Genomic DNA, 17,126 nt, shown 5'->3' with positions numbered 1-17,126 from the left:
AATTATTTTCATCTTAATTATTTTCAAAATACTGTTTTTGTATTAGAAATATATTATACATAATTATGCGAATTTACATGTATGAATTATGAATATATGTATATTTATTTTAATATTTTGATATTTATAATAAATATAGGAGTATTACTATCATGCGCGCTCATACATACACAGAGGAAGGAAGGGATATATATATATATATATATTGTATAGAAATAACATTTTATTTATTTATATTTTTTCAATAATGATATTAAATTTGAATAAAAACAAAATTGCATATATAATAGCTTATATGATAAGTACAAATATAATGATATATAAAATTACAAATTTTTTTTAAATATTGAATTTAATACTATTTGACTTTTTATTATTATTTATGCATTTATTAATATTTTTAATTAATAGTATTTAATATTTCAACAAATAATAATTCTTAAATAGATTGTTATTAATTTAAAGATAAATTAAGATAATTTAAAGATATGATTCATTATTAAATTAAGAAAAAATATGTTATTTACTGTTACATAAATCATTTTCATAAACGAAACTCTTATAAAATGTGAATATATTAAGACTTTAGAAAGAGTTGAAAAAATTTTTTAAATTAAAGAAAATGTGTAGAAATTGGACAAGAAAAAAATAAATTAAACTAAAAAACGATAAATTTTAAAATTTTCTATTAACTCTTCTTCTTTTTATGGCTATTCTTTGTGTCCATATGATGCCTGTTAGTATTAAAATTGTTAATACAGTTGTCGCTATTCCCACAATAACTAATAAACCAGGACTAGAATCAAGTTTTATTATTTCAGTGGTTATTATACTTGCAACATTTATTGAAAGATTTTCGTTAATTGATGTATTACAAAAAACTTGATTTTTCCATCCATACCAATGTACCATTCTCATATTCGATATTTGAGTAGGCCAAGAACACCTTATACGATATAATAAAATATATAAAATAATTAATATATTACATTTTTGTATTTTCAATATTAAATTGATATTTAATAATTAAAAGATATATACCTCAAATCATCTAAAAGATGAGGTTGAACAATATAAAGTTTTGGAATTAAATCATTTAACATCCATTGTAGTGTACAATTACATTTAAACGGATTTCCTTGTAAATTAATATTGTACGTTGAAAGACTATTATTATGTACAATTAGTTTTCGTGCCACATAAGAAAATTGATTGTTACTTAAATCTAACTAATACAAAAAATTATATATATATATATATATATATTATTATTATTATTATTATTATTAAATTATGTTTTAATAATAATATATTCATAAAATAATTTTGAAAGATCGATTTTAAAAACTATATAAAAATTGATATATAAAAATATAAATTAAATCTTATTTATTAAAATTAATTTTATTATTTATTAATCTACTATTTATTAATCTTATTTATAATTGTAAATAATTGAAGTTATGTAAAAAAATCATGTGAAGCAGGAATAACAAAACGATAATATGACTTACAATAAATAAATCTTAATGAATATGTCTCTATGCTAAATTTTTTTTAATTCTAAAGTTAATTTTTAAAATCGATCCTCTGAAAATATTCGAAAATAAAATTTTAAAACTTACTGAACATAAATTCATATGTTTTAAAGCATCTTCGTGAATAAAAGTCAACATTTTGTTATTGGATATAGTAATATTAATACAATTTTTTGATAATGATCTTAAATTTGCCAATGTATCTTTCTCTATAGATTTCAATTTATTTATATCACTTGCATCAAATGAATTTAATTTTAAATCAGACAAAATTGTTAAGTTTTGAATAGGATTTTTATTAACTTTAAGCTGGAGCAATAATGGAAAATTTTTAATAGATATTACTTTAGGAATATAAGTAAATTTATTATTAGATATATCCAAAATTTTCAAATTTTTAAAGAGAATATTTGGAAAACTTGATAATATATTTCCACTAATATTCATATATTGTAAACTATCTACTATTAAATTGTTATATAATTGAGAAATTTTATTATGTTCTATACTTAATACTTCGATATGACTTAAATTATTTATTTCCATAATTTGATTATAACCAATATATAATTTAACTAGTGTTTTCGGTAATATTTGCATATTTAAAGTAACAAGAAAATTATTATTTACATAAAGTACTTTTAAAGAATTTAGATGTATTAGATTACAATCTTGCAAAGATTGAATTCTATTAAATGACAGATCTAAATATTGTAAATTTATTAACAATTCAGAGAATTTTTTTGGTAAACTAGAAATATTATTATGAGAAAGATCAAGCATATTAATTTTTAATATAGTTTGGTTCATTGTGTGTTCTATTGAATTAATATAATTATAACTCAAATTTAACGACATCATTGTAGGAAGTATTTCCAATAAGGAGTTATCAAAAGTTCTCAATACATTCTTAGAAAGATTTAAATCTTCAAGATTATTTAAATCTATAAACATTGTTATATATATTTTTTCTATATTATTTTCAGATAAATCTAAGTTTTTTAAATATTTTAATTTTTTCAAAAAATTTTTAGGTAAATCAATTATATTATTTTTTGATAAAATAAGCTTATTTAATTCTTGATAATTATTTAATAAATCAAAATTAAGCATATCATTATTTTTCAAATATTTTCCATGACAATTAATTTGTAATTCTTTGTTTACTGTAATATATAAAATATATTATATTAATATTTAACATTTAAATGAAAAAAATAATTATATTTATAATTATTTAATTTAACTTTATTTATATAAAATTAAAAAATAATTTTATATAATTATCTTCTAAAGTTTATGTTCTAATAAAATGAAATAATTTTATTTACCTGAACATGAACATATTAAACATATTGAACATATAGAATTTTGTATTATCCACAAAAAATAGAATCCAATTAAATATAAATAAATCATTATATTAAATTTATATTAATTTTGATTTTCAATTGTATATAATTAAGGTGTAGTCTACATTTAGCAACATTTATGATAACATATCTGATAACTGCATATAGTAAGTAAATATCTATTTTATCTAGACTTGGAATTAAGATAACTACAATTTCAAAATAAAAAAAAATATTGTTTTTATTTAAACAATTTTATATTAATTATTTATAAAATATGAAATTTTTATGTATTTTGTTTTATTTTGTTGTTTTATTATAATAAAATATTGAATTTTAATTTAATACTTTATTTTAAATTATAAGATACAATGAATATAATAAAGTATACTATGATTTTTTAAAAAAGTTCATTAAGGTTGTTTGTTTTGTATTTTTTTTTCCTTTAAATTCTAAATGTGATTCAGGTATCATAGATTTTTTTGCTAAAATTTCTGATTCATCTTCAGAACAACTTTCATAAACATGTACTTTTTTTGTTACAAGAAAACCATCTTCTTCAAATGTTTTATCTACTATTTTTAAAACTTTACGTTTTCCATTTTCAAATTTCATTTGTGGTGGAGACTTAGAATCCTTGCTTATAGAAGAAGAAAGATTTTCAGGTGAGATTGGTAATTCTAATTCTTGTTCATCATTAGAAGATTCTGTATTATTAGAATCACCATGAATTGTAATACATTTTTGCTTTTTTGTAGTATTATTTAAATCTTTACTTTGACTACGTTTTTTACCACGTATATTTTTTTGTTTATTATTTCTAAAAATAATTTTTTCTTCTGTAATTTTTTTTTGTATGGAATTTATACTATTTTTCTTATTTGGAGATTCTACAGCTTCTGTTTGATTTTCATTTGATTGAAGACAATTATTCAATTTATCTTTTTGTATAATTTCTTTTGTAGATTTAAGAACATTTTTAGATGTTTCTTTTATATCAGAAGATTCTATATTCATTTCTTCAATAGATGATGTATATAAATTTTTCTGTTTATTAATGACTTTTCCAAACAAGTTATCAAAACCTTTTCTTTCATTTTTTTTTATAACAGTTTGCTTTTTTTTTTCTGGACTAATTATCTTTTTTTCTTCATTTGATTCAGATATCGATTGTGCTTCTTCTTGAGGAGCAAATTGAATTTCACTTGATATAGGACCCCAACGAAAAATATGCATCTCTTCATCATTACGTTCATTGTTCTCAATACATTTAATTGCACTGAATTTAATATCTCCATTTTCAGTATTTCCAAGTAGCTGTATCTCAGGAAGTATTTTCTGAAGACTATAAATATGTTCAGAAATAATTTTACTATATTTTTCTTTTGATGTTATTAGGTCTTTCTCTTTTACAATTTCAACATGCATTCCATTATCATATAGAATTCCCATTAATAAGAAAGTACAAACAAATTCTTTTTCTTTTTTATATTTTTGCCAAAATTCCCATAAAATTTGTTTTGCAATATTAACATGAACTTCCAACATTTTACTTAACCATTTATATGTTACCTACGAACATTTTAAAATAATTTTAAAAAATAATATTGAAAATTAATTATGAAATAAAAATTTAAAAAGTATTTAAAATATTTACCAATTTGTCATCATCAAATATATATCCTGCCACGATTTCTAAATATTCATGCAAAGATTCCGTGATCATATTTAATCAAATTTTTTAATTGACAAAAATATCTTTGTAATAATTGAAGTATATTCTTGAAAGTAAGGGGAAATCTCAAATTTTATAAAATGCAACAATATATAAGTACGATTTCTAAGATTTTAGATTTTCAAAATTTGACATCATATTAAAGAATTATTAAGAAAGAAAACAAGAAGTCTAGAAGAATATAACGCAATTTATTGAGACACATATATTAAGATACGCTTTCACGTGATATTAAATATCATGATTTTCGTTGATAATATATATTGCCACATAAAATTCAATATCATTACTTTTTCCAATTAACTTTTCCTTCTATTATTTTTAAATCAAAGTATAATATTAAATTCTAAAAATTTAAAGCTTTAAAGTATTTAGTAAATAAATATAAATCAATTTAATTAAATAGTTAATAAAAATGTAAAAAATTTTTCTCAAAAAATTATTATTATTAAAATGTTTTATAATAAATCTTTACATTGCAAACTTTAAAATAAAATTTGAAATATAATAGTTTCTATTAATTGAGTCATAGATGAGATACAAGATAGATATCATTTAATGTATTTTTATATCATCTGATTCTAAATATTCTTCTATTCACGTTTCACATACAATTATCGATTCAGAATGAAATAAGACAATAGCACATGATCGAATATTAAACTTATGAGAATTTTTTTCTAAGATCACAAATTAAATGAATTTGATGGATTTTTTTATATTTATTAATTTTATTATTTTTAGAGATATAATTATTTTAATAGTAGAGGATATTATAAAATCTTTATTTTTTTATTTTGTGATCGATTTTTTTTAAATAGCATGAAGTTTTATGTTAAGTTTTATTAAGTTAAAATGATTTTTTTAAAAAAAAAAAGATTTATTTTATTTCCAGTCTCTTATCTCATTTGTGATTTTATTTATATACTTTGACGCTATTATATACTTTACACGCTAATGCTTTTATTGTCTAATTAGACAATGGGTGATGTTATTTAACTCACAAAAATTTGTATATATAATAATTTTTAAACATATGCATGTAAATCAATTTGAATTCTGAAGGATAAAGTTGTTATTGGAATTCTATATATAAAAATTAAAAAAAAAATTCATAAAAAATATTTAAAAATTTTAATGCCTTAAAGTTTAAATCATTCACTTCATTAAAAATAATATATAATTCATAAAATTATATTAAATTTTTTTTTGCATAAAAGAGTTTAGAAAATTGAAGCATATTAAATATTATAACAATAATTAACTATATAGTAGTGGTAACACTATTCTAGTGAAAATTTTTCAGAGCGCAAATTTTATCAAATAGAATAACAAGTGCTCACATAACAAACAAAGTGGATTGTTGAATTAATAATTTCTTGTGATAGTAAAATATATATTATAGAATTATTTTGAGTGAATATTTAGAATATCTGTATGTAAAACCGAGATAGAAGAAGTATGGTCTCGGTGATGCAACCATTCATGGTAAGTAGATAATGTTGAAAACGTGAAATATCTTACCGGTTTTCTTCTGCTTTTAAAAATTTTATTTTCATATAACAATAAAAAATTTCGAAAATTAAATGACTAATTTATTATATCATAGGATGTTGAGAGTTCGAGAAGTTACATCGATGAACTATACTCGCTGGATCCTCAAAAGTGCTTAGAAGCTATTATGTGAGTACAAATCGTACTTAACCTCTAAACTTGTTTACTAAAGGTTATTATTTATTAAAAATCACTATATGGTGTAAAAAAACATTAAAAAGGTAATATTATAAAAATAATCTTAATTTTGTTATTTTTCTTTAATTTAAGTTAATTTCTTAATTTTTAGTTAGTTTAACTTTATGTTAATAAATCTCTTTTTATTATTTCTAGATGTTTAAAAAATTCTGTAATTGGAAGTAATAGACAAAAAGGATCTGTAATAGCTCAAGGTGTAGTACCACGTTTATTACAACTTCTTGGAGATTCATCAGATAGAATTGGAGATAATATAAGACTTGAGGCTGCTGTAACTTTAGGCTCTCTAGCTAAAGGAACAGATCAGCATGTATTAGCTCTTATAGATCTTGGTGTAGTACCATTACTTTTTCAAGTTATATTATCTACACCTATCATAGAAACATTATTAGAAGGAAAGCCAAAAGTAACAGATTTATTAAATGAAGCATGTTTGCGATGTTTGAGAACAGTGTTTCAACATCCAGCAGCACCAGTTCATTCAATATATCAGGATCCTGCATTAGTACCAAGATTGGTATCATTAGCAAATCAATCTGTTACCTGTCAAATTTGTGTAGCAACAATCTTAACAACAGCATGCAAGGTACAAAAATGATAAATCAAATGTATTTTTTTATATATGATATTAATTTACATAATTTTTATTAGACAACAGAAGAGCAGAGTGCTTTAGCCAAAGGAGGTGCAGTAGAAACATTAGCAATGCAATTGGATTCTCCATTACCTGATGTCCAATTATCAGCTCTAGCATGTTTGGCAAATATGTGTTATAAGAATTATAGAGTTTGTGTTATGGTTGCGTCAGCAACTACCAGTAATACTCCTCAGGGTAGACTTGTACCTGTAGCATTAGGACAATTAATGGGGCGTGAGAAAAGCTCATTAATTCAACTTGAAGCTGCAAGATGTGTTACATATATGCACAGAACTGGAGTTTTACTATACAAAGATCCAAGAATTATATATCGTGCTTTACCTTGTTTGGTGCGACTTTGTCATCGAGATCATCCTCCTCGTGAAAGAGTAGCTGCAGCTGAGACTTTGGCTTTTCTTACAGAAGTTAATACTGAATTACAACGTTTAGCTTCCATTAGTAATCATTTAATTCCTACACTTGCAGAGTTATTACGACCTCATCCACATGTAAATATATTTATATAGATTTATATATATTTATAACATATATATTTACTTTATATATTTGTTAATATATTATTTTAATATTTTTCTTAGGTACAAGATGCAACATTAACACAAGATATGCGACAAGCTGCATTCAGAGCATTTGCATCTCTTGGTGCTAATGATGAAGATATTAGAAAACGTATTATTGAAACAGAAAGTCTTATGGAACAAGTAGTGGCTGGTCTTCAAGATCCAGGAGGTTCTCATGTACGTCTAGCAGCAGTTAGATGTCTTCATTCTCTTTCTAGAAGTGTTCAGCAACTTCGAACAACTTTTCAAGATCATGTTGTTTGGAGGCCACTTATGCAATTATTACATGGAGCAGACAAGGGATTAGAAGGTAAAATATAATATTTTTATAATTAATGAATTATTATTGAAATAATAGAATTTATACAAATTTGTGAAAATATTTTGTCTTTCAAAGTATTTTTACAAATTTTGTAAATGATTTTATGAATTATTCTTTTATTCTTTGAACTATATTACAAAATTCATTTATGAATGCATATGAATTGCATATGATTATTAAAAATTTTTTATATTTCTATATTTTCTTGTCATATGAGATATGAATTAAAAAAATTTTTTAATTAAATTATATTAATATCATTCATTATTATTAATTAATATAATTATATTATGTAGGTAGAGGCGAAAGTGAAGTTGATTTATTAACTGTTGCTTCAAGTACATTATGTAACTTATTATTGGAATTTAGTCCAAGCAAAGAACCAATTCTTGAATCTGGAGGGATAGAATTATTATGTTCACTTACAAAACGATGTACTCCAGCATTGAGATTAAATGGAATTTGGGCTTTGATGAATGTGGCTTTTCAAGCTGAACAGCAAGTAAAATTGCAGATTCTACAATGTTTGGGAACTGATCAAATTTTTTGTCTTTTGGCAGATCAAGATATACCAGTTTTAATGAAAACATTAGGTTTATTACGAAATTTGCTCTCTACAAAAGCACATATAGATCGTATAATGGGAGAACATGCTGCTCATGTTATGCAAGCTGTTATATTAGTTTTAGAAGATCCAAGGCATCCAGCAGATGTAAAAGAACAAGCTCTTTGTATTTTAGCAAATGTAGCTGATGGAAATCGAGCAAAAGATCATATAATGGCTAATGAAGATGTGCTTAAAAAACTTATGGATTATATGGTTTGTAAAAAAATATTTTACTTTTATTTTTGTTTTTAAATTTTATTTTATCTTAATATATTTTTAGATCTCTTTTTTTTTTACTTATCTTTTTTTTTTATTTTATTTTGTTAAAATAATACAACACATATCTTTGATATTTTATGATTTTTATATATATTAATTAATAGTATAATTCATTAATTATATTTCAATAACATATTATTGATATTTATTAGAAATTTATAATGTTTATGATATTAATTTAGATGCACAGTAATGTAAAATTACAAGTTGCTGCAGTTTTTTGTGTATGCAATTTAGTCTGGAGAGAAGAACCTGGTGCTGCACAACGACAAGCACGTTTAAAAGAGCTTGGTTTTTATCGTATTCTACAACAATTACGTCATAGCAAGGATCTTCAATTATTTGATAAGTATGAGTAACAAATTTTTAAAATTATAAAATATTTTTTTTTGTATTTGTACTTTAAAAAATTTTAATTATTGCTAAATATTTTTGCAAATTTTATATAATATATTATTGTTATTAATATAATTAATATAAAAATATTTTTTTCGAATATTTATAATTTCTAATGTTTTGTTTCAGAGTTAGAACTGCTATGGCACAATTCTATGATGCCTAAATTTCAAACACCTCATTGATAAAAATTAGGTTTTGATTCAGAATTCTTTTATACATGAAATATAATTATATTTTGGTGTTAACAATGTGATTTTTGTATTTTATTAATGCGTAAGCATTTTATATTTATATAGAAAAGATACAAAAACAATATCAACGACAATGTGACAATGTAATCTGTTTATATTGTATTTATTTTATTTAAAAAAAAGAAGCAATTTGCAATATTTCAGTATATTAAAAAAAAAATGATGTAATAATTGCATTATACATTTCTTAAACATCAATTGTTCAATATAGTGATAATATCAAAAAAATTGTTTATGATGTTTCATATTATGAAACATCATTAAATTACTCATGTGATGTAACAATATTAAATGTACTGAACATATTTTGTTATAAATGTGAATAGGAAAATTGATAATTATTTATTATCGTAAAAAGAAATATTTTTAATATATATGAAAAAAAAATATATTATGACTAAATTTTACAAACTATTATTAATCTTACATCTTTGGTATGGAACTTAAAATATGAAATTTAACTATTTTTTGATTCTTATCATTATTTTGTTATTTTCATTAGATCTAACAAATCTGGAATGTTAAAATTAAAATTCAAACAGCAAATATTTAATATTAGTATATATGTAAGAACTAAATAATGCTTACAGCATTATTCTATTTAAAGAAAATAAATATGTGTTTTCTGATTGTTGTCGTAAATTATAATGATTATATTATATCATGAATATAATTTTAAGCTTAATAAATTCAGAATATTAAGCAGATGCATTACTATCACTAGAAAGATTTTCCATCGGATTGTTAGCCAAAGGATCCAATTCAGCAAATAAATCCAACCAGGAATTACCCTTTAGTTTGCCAGTCTTATTCTTTTTCTAAGAAAAAATAGGATAAATTTATTATTCAAATCATTTTTAATAATTTTTTATACAATATAAATATTCTTCAATACTATTCAATTCTAATAATTTTAGTTTATTTTATTTAATTTAGTTTACTATTATTGTATTTAATACAATATTTAATAATATTAATAATGTTTACATACTTTGTCATCCATATTAGTAGTAGTAAGTATATTTTTTTGTCCAATACCAAGAGTTGCATCACCTAAACTTTGTTTTAATATATTTGGTGGTAAAAATGTATCATTCGATATCGCTTCCCATTCGCTATCAGTATTTTGTTTATCAATAAGAATATCATTTAAAAGTACCATATTTTCCGAGGTAAGGGATTGTAAAGATTGTTCTCTTGAATTTTGTTCTTCTAAGGAAGAGAAATCAGCTAGATTAAAATTTGTATCAGATTTATCAAATATATCCATTGTTAGATTTTGTTCATCAAATTTTTTATTAAATTTAGATTGAGTTTCTTCTTGTATAATGTCTTGTATAATGTCAGTATGAGATACATTATTATCTAAGATTAAATTTTCAAAAAGTTGTTCGAGATTTTCTTTCTGTTCTACTTCAGAAATTGATTGCATGATTCTATTATTTGAAGAACTAGAATTTAAATCTAATTCTTCTAATCCCAACATATCTTTTGTTTCATACTCAATATCCAATAATTTTTCATCTTGTTTATCGTTTTCAACTATATTCTGTTTGATTGGTTTTATTTCTTCAGCTTCTTCAACATTATCATGATAATCCATGTCAAAAAATGATAATCTAAAATGATAATATAAAAAATATTTTATTAGCATAGTAAATTCTTATTACTAATATTTCTTAAAAATTTTTTAAAAATTTATAATTTACTTGTCTTTTTCATCAAGATCATCATCACCTCCAGTTTCTTGAGCTAATTTAGTTGAAGGTTCGGTAAGTTCTTTTACAACCATAAAATCATATCGTTGATAGCCTTTAAAACTATTTGCTATTGTGGAATATGCTTGTGCAGATTTTTCAGTAAAATTTAAAAGCGTACTTTGATATAAAACTAAAGCATGGCTAAACATATTACATCTTGCTGCAGCCAATAAATCAACTTTTTGAAGACAATCTAAAGCCAAGTTATCAAAGGCTATTTTACCTCTACATCAACAAAGAATTGTATGCTTAAAAATATTTAAATATATATATATATATATATATATATATATAAAATTTAGAAATATATTAGCAATAATTAATATAGTATAGTTAGTAATACATACTGTCTAACACATGTTTGAACTTTACGGAATCTTTCTAACTGTTTTGATGTATCAGGATCTAATTCTTGAGAAACATTTTTCATCCATGATAGAGCTGCTCTGTATTCAGTACGAGCCTTTTCCATTGCTTGAACCTTTTGCAATGTATCTTCAATAGCTCTTTGTCTAAATGTTTCTACTTCTTGATATAATCGTCCCAATGGAGCTCGTAATGCAAGTCTTTGTTGACCAGAATATGATAATGATTTCCCAACTGCTGTCATCATCTTGCCAGCTCTAGTTTTATCTTGTTTACCAGCATCTTTAAGAAATCGTCCCATTGCATTTTCTTCTTGTGCAAGATCTATAAAATTAAAGATAATGATTATAAATATAATATAAAAAAAAAAATCTTAAATTCATATTTACTTACTACATAATCTTTCTTGATATTTATCAATAATTCTTTGCAAATAAGAACAAGATTCTTGAATACTACGAAACAATTCTAACTTGGCATCTAATTCTGCATCTGATGCTACTATACATTCATCTTCCTTTTTTCCTAATTTCCGTGATAAAGCTTGTTTTGTAACCCAAAACTGATGTTGCATTTTTGTAATAGTGGAATCGTCATGCATATTAGTCCTTTGTACCCAACGATCGAATGCGTTTCCCGATATACTTGGTCCGTGTGTGTTTTTGTTACTAAAAGTTATATTAAATAAAATTAATTGCAAGAAATTGTACAATTAAATTATTATTACAGATATAATCTTAAATGTATAAGCATTTCATCAATTATAAGTGATAGACATTTTTTTATTATGCAAATGAATTTTACGATAATGTATCCAACTAAAATTATTCAAATAATATTTTTATAAAAATTAATATTAAGACACTTACTATGCATTCATAATGGAAGATATTTAATAAAAATGCGAATATTTAACGTTTACAACTAAAAGACAAATAATTTCTAAGTATGATTTAAAATAAATGATTTATAAGGATCATACTTCTTTACCACACATGATGAATGTTTTAAATATATTAAAATAGGCGTTTGTACTTTAATATAGATAAAAAGATTGGTACATTCTTTATCTGTCAATTTGACAGATTAAAAACTGATATACATACAACAGTTTACTGTTATTATAATTATTCACCTACTAAGAATTGTTTAAAGTGAGATTTTAATAGATGCGACATGAAAAAAAGCAATGAAAGACGCACTAATAATATTTTAAAGATAATATGACTTTTTAAAAAATATTGCTGAAAATTATCTTGATTTATTGTACTACAAATTTATAATAAGGAAAAAAGTTATTAATTTTATTAAAAAAATAATTATTTAATAATATCGATTTAAAAGCAAAATTTTTTTAAAATATGCAATTGTAAATATAAATAATAAAAATTTAGAAATTTTAATTAAATTTTTTTAATTAAATCATTATAATTTTATTATATATAATTTATATAATTTAATATAAGGAAAATTTTTTTAATATATATTGATTTCATGATATTAAAATGAAATTAAAATTATTTTATAATTTATTATAATCGATTAATATTTTCGTAATATGTATTTTTGTTATATGTATTTTAACATATAAAAAAATAAAAATAATAATTTTTATATAATATTTCAAATAAATTAAATTTTAAAAATATAATCATAATTTACATTATTTTTTTTATACAATGAAAATATGCATTATTAAAATTATTTTAATAAAGAAAGAAACAATAAAAAAATGATTTATATATTTATTTTATTTTTTATTAGTTAATAAATGTTAAAACTGGTTAAATTATTCCATTTGTTATTTGTATGCGTAGTGAGCATAGATTATAAGCAAAAACAGCAAAAAGGCAATGGCGATTATTCTTCTAATGTTACTGACTTTATTATGAAAAATTTCGAAAAAATGTGATCCAAGTGTCAGTTCATCAAAAACAAATTTGAGGTATGTGTCGATTTTTTTTTGTGAAATTTGTAATCTCAATAATTATTGTACTTTATACATTCTGATAAGATGTCACATGCAACCACATGTGGATTTAGAATTAACAAATATTCTCCTATAAAAATATTTAAGTATGAACAATTTAATTATTTATTTTCGTACAAATTTTAAATATTTAATGTCAACTGTATCGAATATAATGAGACTCATTTAAAATTTTTTCTTATATATCTCTAGCATCTATATTCAAGATTTCTTGAATTGAAGAAATAATGATTTATATGATTAAAATATATTTTATTTATAATCTGTACATATATGAGATATATTAATTTTGTTTTTTATTTATGCATAATAATTTTCATTTATTTGTGTATTAATAATAAAACTATATGAAATTCCAACCTATTATTTGAATGTTTAAAAACATTGTTATATTATTATATTACATTATTATATTATTATATTATTATATTATTATATATTATTATATTATATTATATTATTATATTATATCATATAATAATATAATTTTTGTTATTTATATATTTATTTATATATATATTTATTTGTTTATATTTTTTATACTTTTAAATTGTAATATATACTATTAATATTATATCAAAATAATTCTTATTTATTGAAATAGATTTATTTTATATTTATTATTTTGTTATTATTATATTATATTATTATAAAATAAATTATTTTTATTTAATTTTTTATTTTTTTTTATTTTAAAATTTAATCTCTTACATGGTTATTAAATTATTCAAAGGTAAATATTTATTATTAATATTTAATATTCTTATTATTAATTATAATTATTATTAATTATATTGTTATTATTAATTAATTGGTTATAATTATTAATTAATAGGTGAGGCCTAATGGCTAAAGGATGGTATTACCTGCAGAAAAGAGATGGTGTACTGGTTACACAGTATGTGTAAACAATGGCTGGCAAACAAATAAAACAGTTGCTAAATTCAATGTGTAACGAATGGTGGTTCATAGTGGATCAAATAGAAAAGATCGTTGGCAGGCAGGAAGGAGTAAACAATCGAGCGTGCCTAAGTAATGAGCGAGACTCGGCATCATCTTCACTCGGTTTCGGACTTATATGCAGCCGACGAGATAGAAGTACTTCTTTTAGAAGAAATTCGTGACCTGGAATTACCAGCCTCTGCATATTCCAGACCTGAAGATATTCAAGATTTTGATATTGGTATGACAATACTTTTAAAAATATAAATTATTTCTAGTAAAATTTAATAACAAAAAAATATTATTTTTATTATTTTAAAAAAATCAAAATATAGATATAAATTATTTGATATTAACAGCAGGTAGTAGGACAGGGGGGCAAATTAGCTCCCAACCTTTGGAACTGGATTCACCAGGGGTTCATTCAACAGTCCATTCTTGGGACTCACATGCTAATTATCATGGTCACTATGGCTATGGTGATCACCATGGCTCTTCCTCAAATGCTTTGGCTTGGCCAAGAGCAAGTCATTTAGTATTTTATTGTGATATACAGGGGCATCTTAAAACAGCTATTGGTGTTATTAGACTCTTATTACTTGTAAGCATTATATTTTAAATATTTTTTATTTATCAATTTCTAAATATTTCTGAAACAATAAGCTATATTAAACCATTTAAATAGATATCATCTGCAGCGTGTTTGGCAACATTATGCAGTTCTGGCACTGCCAAGGTCAGCTTATTTATGTTGCCTTTAGTCGGGCGGCTGCGTTTCATGATCTTTGTAGCAGTTTTCTGTTTTTTGATCACTGCATTACTCCTCTTCCTTGATATTTCGCATGTTATCTATGTTTTTCCTTTCAATTGGGCAAAATTGGTAAGTAATCAGTTTATTAATATGTTATTTTTAATATTATTTTTAATATATTATTTTTAATATTAATATTATGAATAAAATTTAAAATGTTAAATATATATTTATAAAGGAAAAAATTTTATATATATATATATATATATTCTAATACTAATATATCTGATAGAATCCATCTCTTATAGAATGCTTGGATGTTCACTGGTATAGGCTTATCTTATGCCTTAAGTAGTGCATTATTAGCATGTTCTATATGGGAATATCATAGTGGTGGCTGGGTACCAAAACGTACTCGTTCTCAGTTGTCTGCTGCGGCAGCACTTGGATTGTCATGTGCTATTTTAGCCTTCTTACTTTCATGGATACATGGACGCAGTGAATCAAGTTGTAGGAGTTCAGATAATCGTAATCACACACCAACACAACTTTATAAACCTGTTGATAATTCTTCCTCTTCAGGAGTAAATAATTTTATTTGTTATTTATGTAACAATCTATAAAAATATTTAAATTGTTGTTGATAATTGTTATTTTTTTAGATCACTCTAAAAGAGCGTAGCCCTAAAAGACCTGCTTCATGGATTATAAAAAATCAACACACAAAAAAACAAAATATAGATAATAATACAAACACAAATAATGGTCATCATGGTAATGATAATCATACAAGATACAAGCAAGATGTCAATCGAAAAGATCATTGGGCTTCTGCAAGGGAACATTTTTTAAATACTCAAGAAAATAACGAAGATATTCAAAGAAGTGATATTGATATTGAAAGGAGAAGAAGAAGACGAAGAAGAGATGGTGATAGTAATTCAACAACTGATGGAAATTTAATAAATACCAAAATCAATAGTGGTCATATTTTGGAAGATAATAAATCTAGACGGGTGCCGCGAAAATTGCCTCTGCAATCGGTAGAGCAATCTCGACCTTGGCCTGGTGAACATAGGAGTAATGGTTCTACACATGTTAGAAATAAAACTTTACAAATGCCAGTGAATAATAAAGCACAAGACTATTGTGAAATGGATGGATCTAGTTCTATGCAAGTGACTCAAAATGGTTTTCACTGGGAAATGGAATGTACATCTAGTAACAGTATGGAAAAAGCAATAGATGTAGCTATGGATCGTACTGCCATGTGGACAGGACAATGGCATCCACCACCTGACGACGTCCAACCTTGTTCTAGCAAAACTATTGATCCTTACAGCTTTGCCTGATTGAATTTAAAAATCCGTACACATGTTTTAATAAATATTGGACTCATTGCAGTGAATGATTTTTGGGAACAGTTACATACTAGAAGTTTCCCTTGAAACATCATTTCGTAATATCATACTTCTTTCACTATTTGTATTAAGGAAAAAACAGAAATAATATTTTATCAATTTATGTTATTTTTAAATGAATTTATTTGAATTGAATATGTTAAAATTACTGTATATGTCACTTTAATGTTAAAGTAGTGCACAGTAATCATGACATCTCTGTTATCTTTTATATTTATATTTTTTTTTTCTGTGCATAAAATGAAATATAAGTTTGAAACTAAATTGATGCAAATGCAAATATATATAATTGCATTTCATATTTAATGTCAAAGCTTTATTATAATTAAGATTATTAGGTAATATCTTATGTCTAAACATTTATGAATCTTATATAAAACTATCATTGCCTTGTATATTATGCTGCCAAAAAGATAGTTTCTTTTTAATTTTCAAGTTTTGAC

The 17,126-nt window shown here is 23.0% G+C and overlaps 5 protein-coding genes across 9 annotated transcripts; 2 read left to right on the top strand and 3 right to left on the bottom strand.

Moving 5' to 3' along the window:
• Positions 1-582: 582 nt before the first annotated feature.
• On the bottom strand, positions 583-2,957 carry LOC122716840 (protein artichoke-like). The gene is made up of 4 exons (XM_043940278.1): positions 2,870-2,957; positions 1,626-2,704; positions 1,042-1,229; positions 583-946 (listed from the first exon to the last, which is right to left on the bottom strand). The coding sequence occupies exons 1-4, from the start codon at positions 2,955-2,957 to the stop codon at positions 676-678; spliced, it is 1,626 nt and encodes a 541-aa protein (XP_043796213.1). The 3' UTR covers positions 583-675.
• Positions 2,958-3,225: 268 nt separating this feature from the next.
• LOC122716763 (DNA polymerase delta subunit 3-like) lies at positions 3,226-6,280 on the bottom strand. Of its 2 annotated transcripts, none has more exons than XM_043940132.1 (2): positions 6,150-6,280; positions 3,226-4,462 (listed from the first exon to the last, which is right to left on the bottom strand). In XM_043940132.1, exon 2 carries the CDS (start codon positions 4,436-4,438, stop codon positions 3,281-3,283), a length of 1,158 nt encoding a protein of 385 aa, XP_043796067.1. In that variant the 5' UTR covers positions 4,439-4,462; positions 6,150-6,280; the 3' UTR covers positions 3,226-3,280. The 2 variants fall into 2 exon arrangements, with proteins under 2 accessions (XP_043796067.1, XP_043796066.1); XM_043940131.1 differs by lacking the exon at positions 6,150-6,280 and adding an exon at positions 4,548-4,957.
• On the top strand, positions 5,935-9,639 carry LOC122716762 (armadillo repeat-containing protein 8-like). The gene is made up of 8 exons (XM_043940130.1): positions 5,935-6,113; positions 6,235-6,308; positions 6,513-6,963; positions 7,029-7,523; positions 7,614-7,905; positions 8,214-8,737; positions 8,986-9,152; positions 9,329-9,639. The coding sequence occupies exons 1-8, from the start codon at positions 6,087-6,089 to the stop codon at positions 9,363-9,365; spliced, it is 2,067 nt and encodes a 688-aa protein (XP_043796065.1). The 5' UTR covers positions 5,935-6,086; the 3' UTR covers positions 9,366-9,639.
• Positions 9,640-9,903: 264 nt separating this feature from the next.
• Positions 9,904-12,802, bottom strand: LOC122716798 (islet cell autoantigen 1). Of its 3 annotated transcripts, none has more exons than XM_043940196.1 (7): positions 12,562-12,802; positions 12,449-12,503; positions 11,973-12,247; positions 11,561-11,903; positions 11,163-11,438; positions 10,445-11,072; positions 9,904-10,271 (listed from the first exon to the last, which is right to left on the bottom strand). In XM_043940196.1, the coding sequence occupies exons 2-7, from the start codon at positions 12,457-12,459 to the stop codon at positions 10,152-10,154; spliced, it is 1,653 nt and encodes a 550-aa protein (XP_043796131.1). In that variant the 5' UTR covers positions 12,460-12,503; positions 12,562-12,802; the 3' UTR covers positions 9,904-10,151. The 3 variants fall into 3 exon arrangements, with proteins under 3 accessions (XP_043796131.1, XP_043796132.1, XP_043796133.1); XM_043940197.1 differs by having other exon boundaries at positions 12,570-12,802; XM_043940198.1 differs by lacking the exon at positions 12,449-12,503 and having other exon boundaries at positions 12,562-12,801.
• Positions 12,803-13,354: 552 nt separating this feature from the next.
• On the top strand, positions 13,355-17,118 carry LOC122716807. 2 transcript variants are annotated; one of them, XM_043940221.1, is made up of 6 exons: positions 13,355-13,524; positions 14,405-14,752; positions 14,874-15,112; positions 15,197-15,391; positions 15,571-15,846; positions 15,925-17,118. In XM_043940221.1, the coding sequence occupies exons 2-6, from the start codon at positions 14,605-14,607 to the stop codon at positions 16,612-16,614; spliced, it is 1,548 nt and encodes a 515-aa protein (XP_043796156.1). In that variant the 5' UTR covers positions 13,355-13,524; positions 14,405-14,604; the 3' UTR covers positions 16,615-17,118. The 2 variants fall into 2 exon arrangements, with proteins under 2 accessions (XP_043796156.1, XP_043796155.1); XM_043940220.1 differs by having other exon boundaries at positions 13,358-13,524; positions 14,871-15,112.
• Positions 17,119-17,126: the final 8 nt, after the last annotated feature.

This window comes from Apis laboriosa, unplaced genomic scaffold (genome assembly GCF_014066325.1).
Source record: "Apis laboriosa isolate Shangri-la unplaced genomic scaffold, ASM1406632v1 scaffold49_cov149, whole genome shotgun sequence".
NCBI lineage: Eukaryota > Metazoa > Arthropoda > Insecta > Hymenoptera > Apidae > Apis > Apis laboriosa.
Note: the sequence above shows the minus strand (reverse complement) of the source record. Positions and strands in the feature narration are given on the sequence as shown.

Bases quoted from the DNA above. Each gene is read 5' to 3' on its own strand.
- LOC122716762 (XM_043940130.1), top strand. From the start codon at position 6,087: ATGGTCTCGGTGATGCAACCATTCATG. The intron at 7,906-8,213 runs GTAAAATATAAT...TATATTATGTAG, and splicing joins AGCAGACAAGGGATTAGAAG to GTAGAGGCGAAAGTGAAGTT. The intron at 8,738-8,985 runs GTTTGTAAAAAA...ATATTAATTTAG, and splicing joins AAAAACTTATGGATTATATG to ATGCACAGTAATGTAAAATT.
- LOC122716807 (XM_043940220.1), top strand. From the start codon at position 14,605: ATGAGCGAGACTCGGCATCATCTTCACTCGGTTTCGGACTTATATGCA. The intron at 14,753-14,870 runs GTATGACAATAC...TGATATTAACAG, and splicing joins TATTCAAGATTTTGATATTG to CAGGTAGTAGGACAGGGGGG. The intron at 15,847-15,924 runs GTAAATAATTTT...TTATTTTTTTAG, and splicing joins ATAATTCTTCCTCTTCAGGA to ATCACTCTAAAAGAGCGTAG.
- LOC122716840 (XM_043940278.1), bottom strand. From the start codon at position 2,957: ATGATTTATTTATATTTAATTGGATTCTATTTTTTGTGGATAATACAA. The intron at 2,705-2,869 runs GTAAATAAAATT...TATATATTACAG, and splicing joins TTTAATATGTTCATGTTCAG to TAAACAAAGAATTACAAATT. The intron at 1,230-1,625 runs GTAAGTTTTAAA...TTTTTGTATTAG, and splicing joins AACATATGAATTTATGTTCA to TTAGATTTAAGTAACAATCA.
- LOC122716763 (XM_043940131.1), bottom strand. From the start codon at position 4,616: ATGATCACGGAATCTTTGCATGAATATTTAGAAATCGTGGCAGGATAT. The intron at 4,463-4,547 runs GTAAATATTTTA...AAATGTTCGTAG, and splicing joins TATTTGATGATGACAAATTG to GTAACATATAAATGGTTAAG.
- LOC122716798 (XM_043940196.1), bottom strand. The intron at 11,904-11,972 runs GTAAGTAAATAT...TTAATTTTATAG, and splicing joins ATATCAAGAAAGATTATGTA to ATCTTGCACAAGAAGAAAAT. The intron at 10,272-10,444 runs GTATGTAAACAT...ATTTTTTCTTAG, and splicing joins CTACTAATATGGATGACAAA to AAAAAGAATAAGACTGGCAA.